This window comes from Syngnathus scovelli, chromosome 20 (genome assembly GCF_024217435.2).
Source record: "Syngnathus scovelli strain Florida chromosome 20, RoL_Ssco_1.2, whole genome shotgun sequence".
Lineage (NCBI taxonomy): Eukaryota > Metazoa > Chordata > Actinopteri > Syngnathiformes > Syngnathidae > Syngnathus > Syngnathus scovelli.
This window is the reverse complement of record NC_090866.1, coordinates 10,676,707-10,688,618: the sequence shown is the minus strand read 5'-3', so window position 1 is coordinate 10,688,618 and position 11,912 is coordinate 10,676,707. Positions and strand designations below refer to the sequence as shown.

The 11,912-nt window shown below is 48.6% G+C and overlaps 3 protein-coding genes across 3 annotated transcripts in view; all 3 read left to right on the top strand.

Moving 5' to 3' along the window:
- The first annotated feature begins 232 nt into the window (after positions 1-232).
- Positions 233-7,376, top strand: sec63 (SEC63 homolog, protein translocation regulator). Its single transcript, XM_049757565.2, has 19 exons — positions 233-509; positions 1,813-1,912; positions 2,419-2,533; positions 2,614-2,726; positions 2,807-2,868; positions 2,938-2,996; positions 3,367-3,417; positions 3,498-3,606; positions 3,688-3,782; positions 3,872-4,004; positions 4,070-4,162; positions 4,225-4,518; positions 4,595-4,677; positions 4,831-4,899; positions 5,102-5,260; positions 5,337-5,498; positions 5,584-5,784; positions 5,876-5,980; positions 6,067-7,376. The coding sequence occupies exons 1-19, from the start codon at positions 386-388 to the stop codon at positions 6,199-6,201; spliced, it is 2,262 nt and encodes a 753-aa protein (XP_049613522.1). The 5' UTR covers positions 233-385; the 3' UTR covers positions 6,202-7,376.
- A 115-nt stretch (positions 7,377-7,491) lies between these two features.
- Positions 7,492-8,011, top strand: LOC125990465 (mitoregulin). The gene is made up of 2 exons (XM_049757689.1): positions 7,492-7,763; positions 7,824-8,011. The coding sequence occupies exon 1, from the start codon at positions 7,555-7,557 to the stop codon at positions 7,723-7,725; it is 171 nt and encodes a 56-aa protein (XP_049613646.1). The 5' UTR covers positions 7,492-7,554; the 3' UTR covers positions 7,726-7,763; positions 7,824-8,011.
- Positions 8,012-8,209: 198 nt separating this feature from the next.
- The window catches only part of nbas (NBAS subunit of NRZ tethering complex), a 30,908-nt gene continuing 27,205 nt past the window's right edge, over positions 8,210-11,912 (top strand). The window contains exons 1-8 of the mRNA XM_049757533.1: positions 8,210-8,326; positions 8,729-8,780; positions 8,877-8,913; positions 9,000-9,077; positions 9,226-9,273; positions 9,396-9,439; positions 10,861-10,994; positions 11,258-11,391. Of these exons, the coding sequence (XP_049613490.1) occupies positions 8,234-8,326; positions 8,729-8,780; positions 8,877-8,913; positions 9,000-9,077; positions 9,226-9,273; positions 9,396-9,439; positions 10,861-10,994; positions 11,258-11,391 (620 nt within the window). The 5' untranslated portion in view covers positions 8,210-8,233. The remainder of the gene's footprint in view (positions 8,327-8,728; positions 8,781-8,876; positions 8,914-8,999; positions 9,078-9,225; positions 9,274-9,395; positions 9,440-10,860; positions 10,995-11,257; positions 11,392-11,912) is intronic.

Genomic DNA, 11,912 nt, shown 5'->3' with positions numbered 1-11,912 from the left:
TCAGCCCTCACTAATATCAATCTTTAATATTACACTTTCATTCAAGAGCTGCTGTGTAGGCCACATTATCTCGTGTTTAATGTTTTAATTACAGTTCAAAACAAATGTTTTCACGCTGACGTATGTGCATTATGACCTATTGGGGGCAGTAAAGACAATGTAACAAAATGCGGGGCGGGGACGCAGCGAAGAAGAAGAAGAATCCGATTGCGCATGCGTACACCACGTATGCCTCTTACTCATCCGGTTGGATGCTAGCTGGCTAACCGACTACCTAACGCCACTCAGCCTCAGCGGGCTTCCAGCGGCACAAGCAGAAGAAGCAGCGGCCCCACGGACGTCCCGCGGCGGCGAACGACGCTCGGACGGCGCCGCGACTGACGAAATGGCCGGCCAGCAGTTCCAATACGACGACAGCGGCAACACCTTTTTCTACTTTCTCACGTCGTTCGTGGGACTCATCGTGATCCCGGCCACCTATTACCTCTGGCCCCGGGATCAGAATGCTGGTAAGGCCCCGATGTCGGGCTCCGTTGCTAGCTTGAGCTAAGGGACGGCTCCCGCGAGCGTCCCGAACCCGTTGGCGTTTATTCGTTTTGCCGAAGCTTCAGCTTCATCTCCCAGGACGCTCTTTGTCCGCACAAGTTGAGTCGTTTTACCCAAACCGCTAGCAGTATGACTTGTCTCCATACTGCCAAGACATGTTACAAGTGCGCACTAGTTGACATCTAGTGAACTGATTGATGTTGACTAGTATAATTTTATTACTGTCTTTCCATGAGTCCGAGCATTCATAATGATGCGATTAGATGTTACGAATAACTCAAAACCGTGCCCTAGTTGACAACTGCGTGATACTATTACTAGTATTGTTGTACAGTTGTACTGCACTATTATTACGTGATGCTAGTACTACCGTTGACGTATATTTCGTAGTTAGCATGACGCGAATCACGTACTCTTAGTAAGACGCAGAGGTCAAGTGCATTGCAGTACACGACAGTAATGCCTCGATAGTAATGTGGATTTGCCTTTGACGGGGATTTTAATCCTCCTAGTTCAATTGTCACTGCAGCAATAGGAAGGAAAAAAAGGTCACGGTTTAACTAGTGAAAAGTATAGTGAAGCAATTGCAAATTTAAATTGATTTAAGAATGCTTGAAATTGATTTATAAATGCTTGCAAGACATCCTTGCTTGGCAACTTTTTTCCATTTGCATGCAGCATAACAAATGAGGCCTTTCAGTAATGACTATCTGAACCACAACACGTGTAAACTGACCGTATAACTATCAATCTGTAACGCTTATGTGTTCTTGAACTTTTGCAAAAAATGATTAATATCAATACCGAACTGATGGGTTGAGAGGAGTTGCACCGTATTGCTGTTTGGCTGTCTTATACTGCCCCCTGGTGGTGAATCAGCAGCACAATTGAAGATGATAGTGTGAAAAAAACTAATTTTGTGATACAAATTCACTCATTCCCGACTCCTTAATGATGCCTTAGTGACTTTTTTTCAGTGGACTATCTCGGTCCACTCGTAGTGATTAGGGAGTACAGACATTTGGTACATTTGTGTAACAGCTGGCTGATAAGAGCTTATCTGGACGTGTTTGTCAACAAGGTCGGCAATAACTCCAGCGGCTTATGTAACGTTCTCAGCGAGTTTGCCTTGAATTCTTGCCATGTCATCACAGGCAGCAGTTGATACATTGTCAATATCGGATTGTGTAACATTGATGCGAGTCAGGCGTGGTGGCTGCTACCTCAATGAAATGATGCTGATGTGTGTTTTTTTTTTTTTTCTAGAACAATTGCGCCTCAAGAGCCTGCGGAGGGTGCACGGCAGGTGCCTGTGGTACCGACTGCGACTCCTCAAGTCTCAGCAGAGCGTCGTCCCCACACTCAAGTGAGCACAAGTCGCTGTTGTGTTGTTTGATGTCTCAGCGTCACAGCTCCGTTTTTTGAACCCTCGCCACGCCGCTTTACAAAAGGACGCCGCTCTAAATTTAGTTACTCGTGTCGCTATTTTGGGAGTGGCGAGCGCCGCGCTGACAAGGAAATGCAAACGTACGATTGATTCGCCAGGCATATTCCATCTCATGGTTTCTTGTGACCTTTCCCCCTCTTAATTTTGTGACCCTTTTCTTTCGTAATATAACGGCTTGGTTCTTGTGGCGGCGTTTTTTTCCTTCCTCACGTTGGCCGACGACTTTTAACTGGCCAGAGGTGGAGGGAGGGTTGTCATGGCAACAGATGCTGATGCGGCGCAGACCTTGCGGGCTTTGCTATTGTCATGGAAACTAGTTGAAGTTGCACGCGCGGATGCCAAACATCCGAACGTGGAAGACGACACCATCGGCCGCGTTATCAAAACGAGAGCCGGCACGGAAGCTCTTGTGTGTGTGTTTTCAGGAAAGCCGCCTTGTTGTTTGGCTGGGCCGTGTTCCTGTTGCTGGCATACAAGGTGTCTAAGCTGGACAGGGAGTACCAGGAGTACAACCCTTACGAAGTCCTCAGCTTGGACCCGGTAAATTGGCACGCGGGAGATTTGAAAAGACTTTCCCTCTGAAACTGAGCCCGATTGTCTTTTCGTTTGCCGTCGCGCAGGGCTCGTCTCTGTCGGAGATCAAGAAGCAGTACCGCGTGCTGTCGCTGAAATTCCATCCGGACCGAGGCGGCGACGAGGCCACGTTCATGAGGATCGCCAAAGCTTACGCCGCGTACGGCCCCGCTCGCCTTCTCCTCGCCTCCCTCGGCAAACGCGCGTTCCGCCATTGAGTGTCCTTTTGTCTGCTCGCAGTCTCACCAATGAGCAGTCCCGAAAGAACTGGGAAATGTACGGCAACCCGGATGGGCCCGGCGGTGAGTTTGTGAATGGAAGGAAGGGAAGAGAAGGGTGGCCTCGTTTCTCTAACCTGTTTGTCTTTGCAGCAACCAGTTTTGGCATCGCCCTGCCTGCCTGGATTGTGGACCAGAAGAATTCAATGCTGGTGTTTATCTTATTTCGCCATATCCAAACATTACTCAGCAGTGTAGGGTGACGCCCCCCCCTCCCCCATTTATCACGGTTCTGGACTTACCCCGTGATAGGTGAAATTCACCTGTATAGCGGGACGTGACAATATTTATGATGTACTTTTACCTGTCTCGCATCCTTCAAACCCATTTAAATGAATTAAAATGCACTCTTGTTAAATCACACTTTATATTAGACCTAATAAAAACATATAGTCATAACATAAGGATTTAATTGGTTATGAAATATTAACTCAGTGCGGTGATTTGTGGTGTGCACGATTTGACCACCAGGTGGCAGTATAAACGCTCAGCTGAGCTCTAATCCTTTGTGATCTCTTTTAGGTGTTGCTGGTGTACGGTCTGGCCTTCATGGTCATCCTCCCTGTTGTGGTGGTAAGTAGTCTTCTTGTATTATTGGGCGAAATGTTTTGTGTGTTTTTTTTTTTTATTTCAGTGCGCTTTGTGTGTCTTAGGGCACGTGGTGGTACCGCTCCATCCGATACAGCGGAGACCAGATCCTCATCAACACCACTCAGCTCTTCATGCATTTCATGTACAAGACGCCCAACATGAACATGAAGCGTACGTGTCGGCTCGATTCATCATGTTGTTTACTTAGGACCAAGTCATGTTTTTCTTTTCTTCTCCCAATTGTGTTTGCAGGGTTAGTCATGGTGCTAACAGCAGCGTTCGAGTTTGACCCTCGCAGCAATAAAGAAGCCACCATCCGACCCACCGACAACATCGAAGTGCCACAGGTTACAATCTTGCCTCCACTCTCACGCTAATATTCCTTTCAGTGTGACCCAAAAATTCCTACGTGTCAAACAAATTGCACACCTTGCAGTTGATTCGTGAGCTGGGGAACATCAACGTGAAGAAGAAGGAGCCTCCCTTCTGCTACCCGTACAGTCTGAAAGCCCGAGTGTTGGTCCTCTCGCACCTGGCACGCATGGACGTGTCGGAGGAGCTGGACGAAGGTCAGACCGCACGTGAACAAGATGGCGTCGGAAACCATCACGTAACCCGCCGTGTTCCGCTTCAGATCAGAGATTCGTGGTGAAGAAGAGTCCGGCTCTCCTCCAGGAGATGATCAACGTGGGCTGTCAGCTCACTATGATGGCCAACAGCAGAGGAGGTCAGGCTGTTCATCACACGTTGCTGTCCTCATGTGACTCTTACGACTTGCATTTGGTGCAGGTTTCCACGCCCCTCGCCTGGTCACCATCGAGAACTGCATGAAGCTAACCCAGATGATCGTGCAGGGCCTGCAGGAGTCCAAGTCGCCCCTGCTGCAGCTGCCCCACTTTGAGGAAGAGCACCTCCGCTACTGCATCTCCAAAAAGTACAAGGTCCGCAGTCTGCAGGACCTGGTGAGTCTCAAAGACTCGGACCGACGCAGCATGCTGCGCTTCATGGGCGAGGAGAAGTACGACGAGGTCATGGCCGTGCTGGGCAGCTTCCCTCACATCACCATGGACACCAAACTACAAGGTCAGCATGGAAACGTACACGCCTGTCTGTGAGACCTGCAGCTGTTGTCCCGCACTGACGGTCCATGTCTGTGCAGTCCTCGACGACGAAGACAGCAACAACATCACGGCGGGCTCCATCGTCACGGTAACGGTCACCTTGAGCAGAAAACGAATGGTGGTAAGTGTCAGCATTTTTTTTTTTGACACAGGGCACGAAAAATGACTTGACCGATCTGAAATGCACAAGCATTTCTACAGATGAACACTAGAGGGCAGTGTTGCCCTATTTCTTTTCGAAATTGAATCAACGCTGCCTGTACTTGTTGTGCAGGAGGTGTTTGAAAAGGAGCAGGAGCCTTCACCGTGTCCAGGAGAAGAGTCCGCCCCCACGGAGGAAGTGGTAAGGACTAACTGGCAATGAAAAGCACTCAATCCACATCCACACTAGGAAGACAATTCGGCGCACTATGGTGGGATAAGCTTCTCATAGAATTAATGCAGAAGCCGCTTTGCTTCAAACTTCCATATGGACCTTAAGATGAACATCCAAAGAAATGGAATCAATGTTTCCGAGCGGTGTCACATTTTTTCTTGCTCAACAGGGAGATGCGAGTAAAGTGAAAGCAAAGCAAGTGTGGCAGAACAAGAACAAAGGTACCAAGAAGACAGCCAAATCCAAGAAAAAAAAGCTAACCAAGAAAAAGACCACGCCGGCGCCCGTCAAAAGCAAGCAGGCCAACGGCAGCTTAGTAGCGGGAAACGTAAGTTGCTCATAGCGCGGACCCTCGCTCTTCATAAACACGACCAAACGTGGTCTCGTACTTGCGCGCCTGGCAGGAGACGCCCTCGGCGGCCAAGGAGGAGGACGAGGAGGGCTCGGACAAAGGAAGCGAGTCGGACGAGGCCGAGACCAACAAAGACTCTCCCAGCGAGAGAGACGAAGACAGCGACAAGCAGAGCGACACCGAAGTGGACGAGATGGCCGGAGACGACGAGGAGGTCGGTAAAGCGGGACACGCCGACACGGACGATAAATAAAAAAAACGGGATCGCCTTAGAAACTTCTCAAACTTTGACTCGCCAGGAGTGGGAGGCGCTGCAGCAGAGCATCCAGCGGCGAGAGCGTGCCCTGCTGGAGACCAAGTCCAAGGTGACGCACGCGGCCTACAGCCTCTACTACCCCGAGGAGAAGCAGGAGTGGTGGTGGCTCTACATCGCCGACCGGCGCGACCAGACCCTCGTGTCCATGCCCTACCACGTCTGCACGCTCAAGGATACTGAGGAGGTGGGTCCAGAGAATTTCCGCACGTTAAGGAAACACTTGTCATCGGAATTACGTGTCCCATGATTCACGGCGTCTGTTCGCGTTCGTCCAGGTGGAGCTGAAGTTTCCGGCGCCTTCCAAAACGGGCAACTATCAATATTCGGTCATCCTGCGATCGGATTCCTACTTGGGACTGGATCAAATCAAACCGCTTAAGGTGGGTGCTCGAAACTAGCTGAATGAAACGCAGCAATGTCCGTGTGAGAGACTTGTCATGTGACACGCTTTGACACGTTTGCGCAGCTGGAGGTGCACGAGGCCAAGGCCATGTTGGACAACCACCCCCAGTGGGACATCCCCGACACGGAGGAAGAGGATGAGGAGCAAGAGGACAGCGACGGCATCGAGGAGAGCGAAGACGACGACGACAACGACTGAACACGCACGCGCGTGCGCACACGCTGCCAGCACCGCCCCCCCACCCCACCCTCAACACTCACAGACCGACGCAGAGACTCAGCCGGGACATTTTTGTACACTCATCCATGTCCCCGCCCACCACGCCAGCTGGCCTCTTTTCTACGTGTATGTGTGTGCGCGCTGGCGTGTTTGTGTTTCTAACCTGGTAAGAATGTGTACAGGTGCGAGCGAGTGGGGACCGGAGCGGCCATCTTGCGAGGGGCCACGTGCGCGCGCGCGCCATCCAAACAAATTGTGTTCCATTGGCCGCAAGTTGTCACAATCACTCGACAACTCGTTCCCACCAAATCGACTTTCTAATAGGACTTGAATTGCTACTGCTATTTTCTAATAGTGTCATCAGAAGTTCTCCTACGCACTAGTACACAACAGATCCAGTCCGTTTTGGTCGCCGCACATTCCGGCGTGTCATCATCGCCCTGAGAAGCCTTACGACTACAAGCAGTGTGGCAAAAAAAATAAAAAAAGAACGTGGAAAAAAAGGTCACTTGGGTGCCATGCACCCGCCATTGTTCTCGGCTCGGCAGTATTTTTTTTTTTTTTTTTTTTTTTGGGCTTTAGCGTTGTTGGACTCTAGTGCCCCCTGTCTGGGTGACTTCTTTTTATTCTCAATGATAATTTGTGTTGTAAAAATCCACTTGTATATCAAGGACACCAGTTATGCTCTGCTCTTTGTTTTGGTTCCGTTAAAATCTGTGTTAACAACAGGAATTAGCGGCTTACTATCCTTTTTTTTTTGGTGGGGGGGGGTCTCGAGCACATGCAGTCCACCAAAGAGGTCCTTCAAGCTGATAGTGTGGGCCATGGAATGTAGTGATGTGATGCTGAGTGGATAAGTGTGCAGTGAGAGGTCTCCGCTGATTTGATGGCCGCAAGTCTTTTACACTCTTGGTCCTTATGATTCCGCACACCAGGAGGATATGGAGGGATGTTGGAATAGCTTGCTGCAGCCCCTCATCTTCTACACTTTCTCTTCCCACCACAAATTTACTGTATTCAAACAAAGTACCACAAAGACGCCGACTCTTATCTGCCACTCTTGTTTACAAAAGGAACTCTCATTGTAAATGGATTAAAAAAAAAGTATATTATTTGTATTTAAAATCATTTCAAATAAAAACTTTTAAATAAAATGATGCGTCTTAAGGCACTACACAATAAATAAAATGGGTGGGGTCAAAAAGGATGGACAATTGACATTCAGTTGACATTTTTTATTATTTAAAAAAAGCTGAAGTATCGCGAGACTTGTACCGGACACCTAACTTCCGGTATCGTGTGTCTGACAGGTCTGTAGCGCCGTATGCGAATATGGCTGACTTTTCAGAGAGGTCAGTGCAGGCAGCTGTCGTCGTCTCCTTCCTAGCGGGTTTTGCGGCCGGCTGGCAGGCCAACAGGATGCGGAGGAAGTTTCTGGACTGGCGGAAGAAGAGGCTGCAAGACAAACTGAACGAGACGCAAAAGAAACTCGACCTAGCCTGACCCACGCTTTCGTCTACCTTGAAGGGACACTTCTTTAGGTACACATGCTCCATTCAAAACAAAACAAAACAGAGCAAAACTTGTCAACTATGTTGCAGGTGGAGGACTGTGCGCTGCTCTCCGAGGTTGGGTGCCAGATCTTCCTTGGCCACCTTAGTTGGAAGAAGAAAGGCAGGAATGTCCACCTGTCAATCTACCATTCTTGACACTCTTGTCCAAATTGCAAACACGCACATGTATTGTCTCATTTTTCTACGTTAAATAAATGCCGATTTGCAACTCTAAATATTAACGTCTTTGCACTTGTAAATATTATGCATTTGTTACCAAGAAAAACGTGTGGTTTCAATAAAATATATACTGGGGAAAAAAACTGTGATTTTATTGTGTGTAATCAAGTTTATTGGATTATGTCACTCTTACCTAAATTCCCAAACAGCCGCTTTTGTTCTTTTTGTCCCTCACCATTTGCCGTAGTCGCCTGTCACAGTTGTGCACTTCAGTCAACATGGCGGACGATAGCATCCTCGAAGGTGAAGAGGAAAATATTTTGTATGATTTACTCGTTATTACCGAATGGCCTCCGGAGACTGACACTCAGGTTAGTCGGCTGCTATTTCCAATTTATGTCTCAGCCTTCCTTTTCCCACATTTGCGGCACCGTGACCTACGAAAAGGAGCCGCAACGTGAACGAGTGACGTGGTGTTCTAGCCAATGCACAGCCACGTAGCGTAAACATTCTCCAACTTTGTTAACTAAACTTATTTTCTTTTTAAAACCACTTCATGATAAGCTGTCAATTGATTTTTATTACTATGATGGATGATTATGACTTATGTAACGTAATGAGGCAGTCAGGTGGAGAAATTAATTTATCCCGTTCATCAAGAACAACCATTAAAACCTATTTAAAACATAAATAAAATTTCCTTTAATTGACATGAAAACACAATAACGCCACCTCTCAAATAAATCATAGTTTTCATTATCTTATTCTTGCAGCTGCGTGGCAACAAGGAACAAAACACCTCCCTTGTAGCAAAAGCAGTGACAGGTAAGTTTTGATTTGTTAAAGTGTCAGAAATTCAGAATTTTCCTATATTATATTTACAATATTTGTGTTGTAACAGAAATATCTATTTTTTTCCAGGCCCATTCCGCCTTATCCTGCACTATTTGTGGTACAGGTAAAAAAAAAAAAAAAAAGTGCATAATGGAATGTGTTTTGTATTCTGTTGTGATTTTTTATTTTATTTGCTGTTGGCTCTTTCAGCCCGTCCAGCTCGTCTCTGCCGCTCGGTCTCCTGCGGCTGGTCAACAAGCAGATTGGCTGGCAGCCAGTGCTCGCGAGGTACACACACACACACACACACACACACACACACAAACCAGCGACTAAACGTTTGCTCTTTGATTGTTTATCGATCCGCCGGTTGTCTTTGCTGCATTAAATGTCCTGTTCAACTCACTCATGTGTCTTTTTGGCTTTACCTTTGCAGTAACGGAAAACTCCTGGCCGTGGTCCAGGACCAGTGTGTGGAGATCAGGTCATTACCGAGCACCGTCTCAGACACAAATGCGCTCTGTTTTGTACTTGATCCACTGAGTGTGTGTAAAATCCACTACTTCTGTATTTGTATGTGTTCCCCGTTGCTTCTTTTCTCTTCAGATCTGTCCGAGATGAATTTGGCTCAGTTATTGGGAAATGCCAAGGTAAGGGCTTTTTAGCCAGTCCCAATAACACATTTTGCATGTCCAAAATCAAGTGAAAATGAAAAAAAAAAAAAAGCCGAAAATGTGACTCGAAAGCCAAGCCGCTCTTGGTCGCTCGAAGGTGGCTGCGGATCTTCGCTCAGCCTAGCTCGTAGGCGGAGCGACTCTCGGTGGCAGGGATTATTTCAATGATGCGTTGTTTGGTCACAATCCAATCAATATTCAGAAGCACTCCAGAGAAGCGTGTCCGTGTAAACAAGTAATAAAAAAAATCTTCTGTTGTGTCGTTTTAATTCTGTTAGTTGCATTATGAAGTCCACAAAATAGCAGCGTCTATTTTCTTTTTTTGGAGCCTCTCCTCCTTGCTGTCTTATTGTGCCTGCTCGCTCCCTCCCTCCCGCCTTACCTGCCCCCCCCCCCCCCCCCCCCCCCCCTCTTAAGCCCGCCATCGTCCCGCTTGCCTCCTTTCATAATTCATGGCTGTCGAGCTGTGATAAACGCGGCTTCTTTACATGGAAGGCGCGCGTAGCCGGCTGATTTCTTTCCCGACTTCCACCCACGCCGGCAGAGGAAGAGACGCAAACATTCTATTTTATGCCGTCTTACCCCCCCCCCCCCCTCCATCCTAAAAAAAAAAAAGCCATTTATGTGGAAATGGAGCCCCACTCGGTTGCAGATAGAGCGTGCAATACATAATGGAGAGGGGGGGGGGGGGTGTAATGGGAAGAAAAGATTGAAAAAGAAGCCAGGAGAGAGAGCGTTTGGTTGCCTGGATGAAACATGACGTGGGACAAGCGCAATTTATGCTAGCTAATGACACCGGACGCTACGGCCGTGTGTCTTTTGTTGGATCTGACCGCGTGGTTTCCGTCCTGTTTGTCCGACAGAACTTTTCGTGTTCGTCTCGGTTGCCGCCGTCACGTGGCGTTCCGCAGGGCGCAATTCTGGGGCCCCTGCTGTTTTCATCATTAGCTAGCCTTGGGGTCCAGCTTAAGAAAACAAGCTATTTCCTTCCACTGCTTTTTTTTCCCCTGCTGAGGAAAAAATGTCAAGGACACTTTTTAAGGTTTTAGGGTGTCACTTATTGATTTTGGCTGTTGGCTCCACTTCTCTATCTGTCTAACGCAAAGCTACCGAAAAAGCAAAACTGTTCTGCTGAATCAGTGTCTCGGCCAAACAGCCGACTGAAACTTTAGTAAAAGCGGGATGGATCCTTTTTTGTGTATTCTGTCTTTGCGAGACAATTATGAAGATGTAGCGCTCCCATAGCTCCTTAAGCGCGTCGCGCTGATATACGACATCATCGCCGGCCTCTTTCTCGGGGTCGGGATTTATTGCCGTGGCAGCGGCCAGGGATTATTTTCGCAGGCAGGCACCTTGCTTATCTGTATTGATAATGAATCCTCGGCCGTTTTGTGCAGTGCCAAAGGACCCCAACCCTCAGTGGCGGCGGGTGGCGTGGAGCCACGACTGCGCCCTACTGGCCTTCGCCGACAGCACGGGCACTGTGCGCCTTTTCGACCTGGTGGGCAGCGAGCTGTTTGTCATCCCGCCGGTAAGCGCGACTTGGCGTCGTTGTCAACTTTTTCTTCGGTGCCATTTTTTATGTCTCGCACACTTGATGCACCTTCAAGCCCTCCCTCGATATTTCTCTTATCCTTCCGTCATGCCTCATATCACTTCCATCCCTCGCATAATGACGATGGAGCGCGTCTATCCAGGCGATCTTTTTTGCCGATAACGCGCGTCAATCAAAGCGGAATTTTCCATACGTCGCATCTCATTGACCGCGATTTTTTGTCCCCCCCTCGCCCAAAGGAGCCGAGCTTCCCCGGGGATTTTGGCTGTGCCGTCGCGGGCCTCATCTTCCTGGAGTACAAGGGCGGCGCTCAGTGGTCGGCCGAGCTGCTGGTCATCACGTACGGGGGCGGGCTCAAGAGCTACCTCGTCAGGTGGGCGCTCACCTCGAATCCACAGCAACACATCCAAAGCCGGAGCACGGCTATTTCTCTGCGCTGGAATGACCTCCTTGGCTGTTAATTTGGAGCAGCCATTAAGAAATCGCTTAACAAGCCAGGCTCGCTCGCTCAGCTGTCTACCCGGAGTCGTTTCTCTTATTTTGTCTCTCCCGGAGCCGAGTTAAAAGAGGCCATTGTTATCTTTTCCAAGGGCTTCGTAAAGTGTCCGCCGTTATTGCGTTGACCTCGGCCGACAGCGCGGCTCCTCGCCGTCCTCTTCAAACATCCATCAAAAAAAAAAAGCAGCCGTGTTTATACGTGAAGGCCTCGCCTTGACATTCAGCGTGCTTTTCATCCAGCCTGAGTGGAAACGTTGGAGGTCACGGCTTGAATGGCGGCAAAATGTTTCTATTATTCCAGGCTTTGGCCGCACGACGACGCCTGCGTGTGTAAGTCGGGAATTAAGCAGCGGGAGAAATGGCCCAAACATTGTGGGGCTTATTTGGAATGATTGC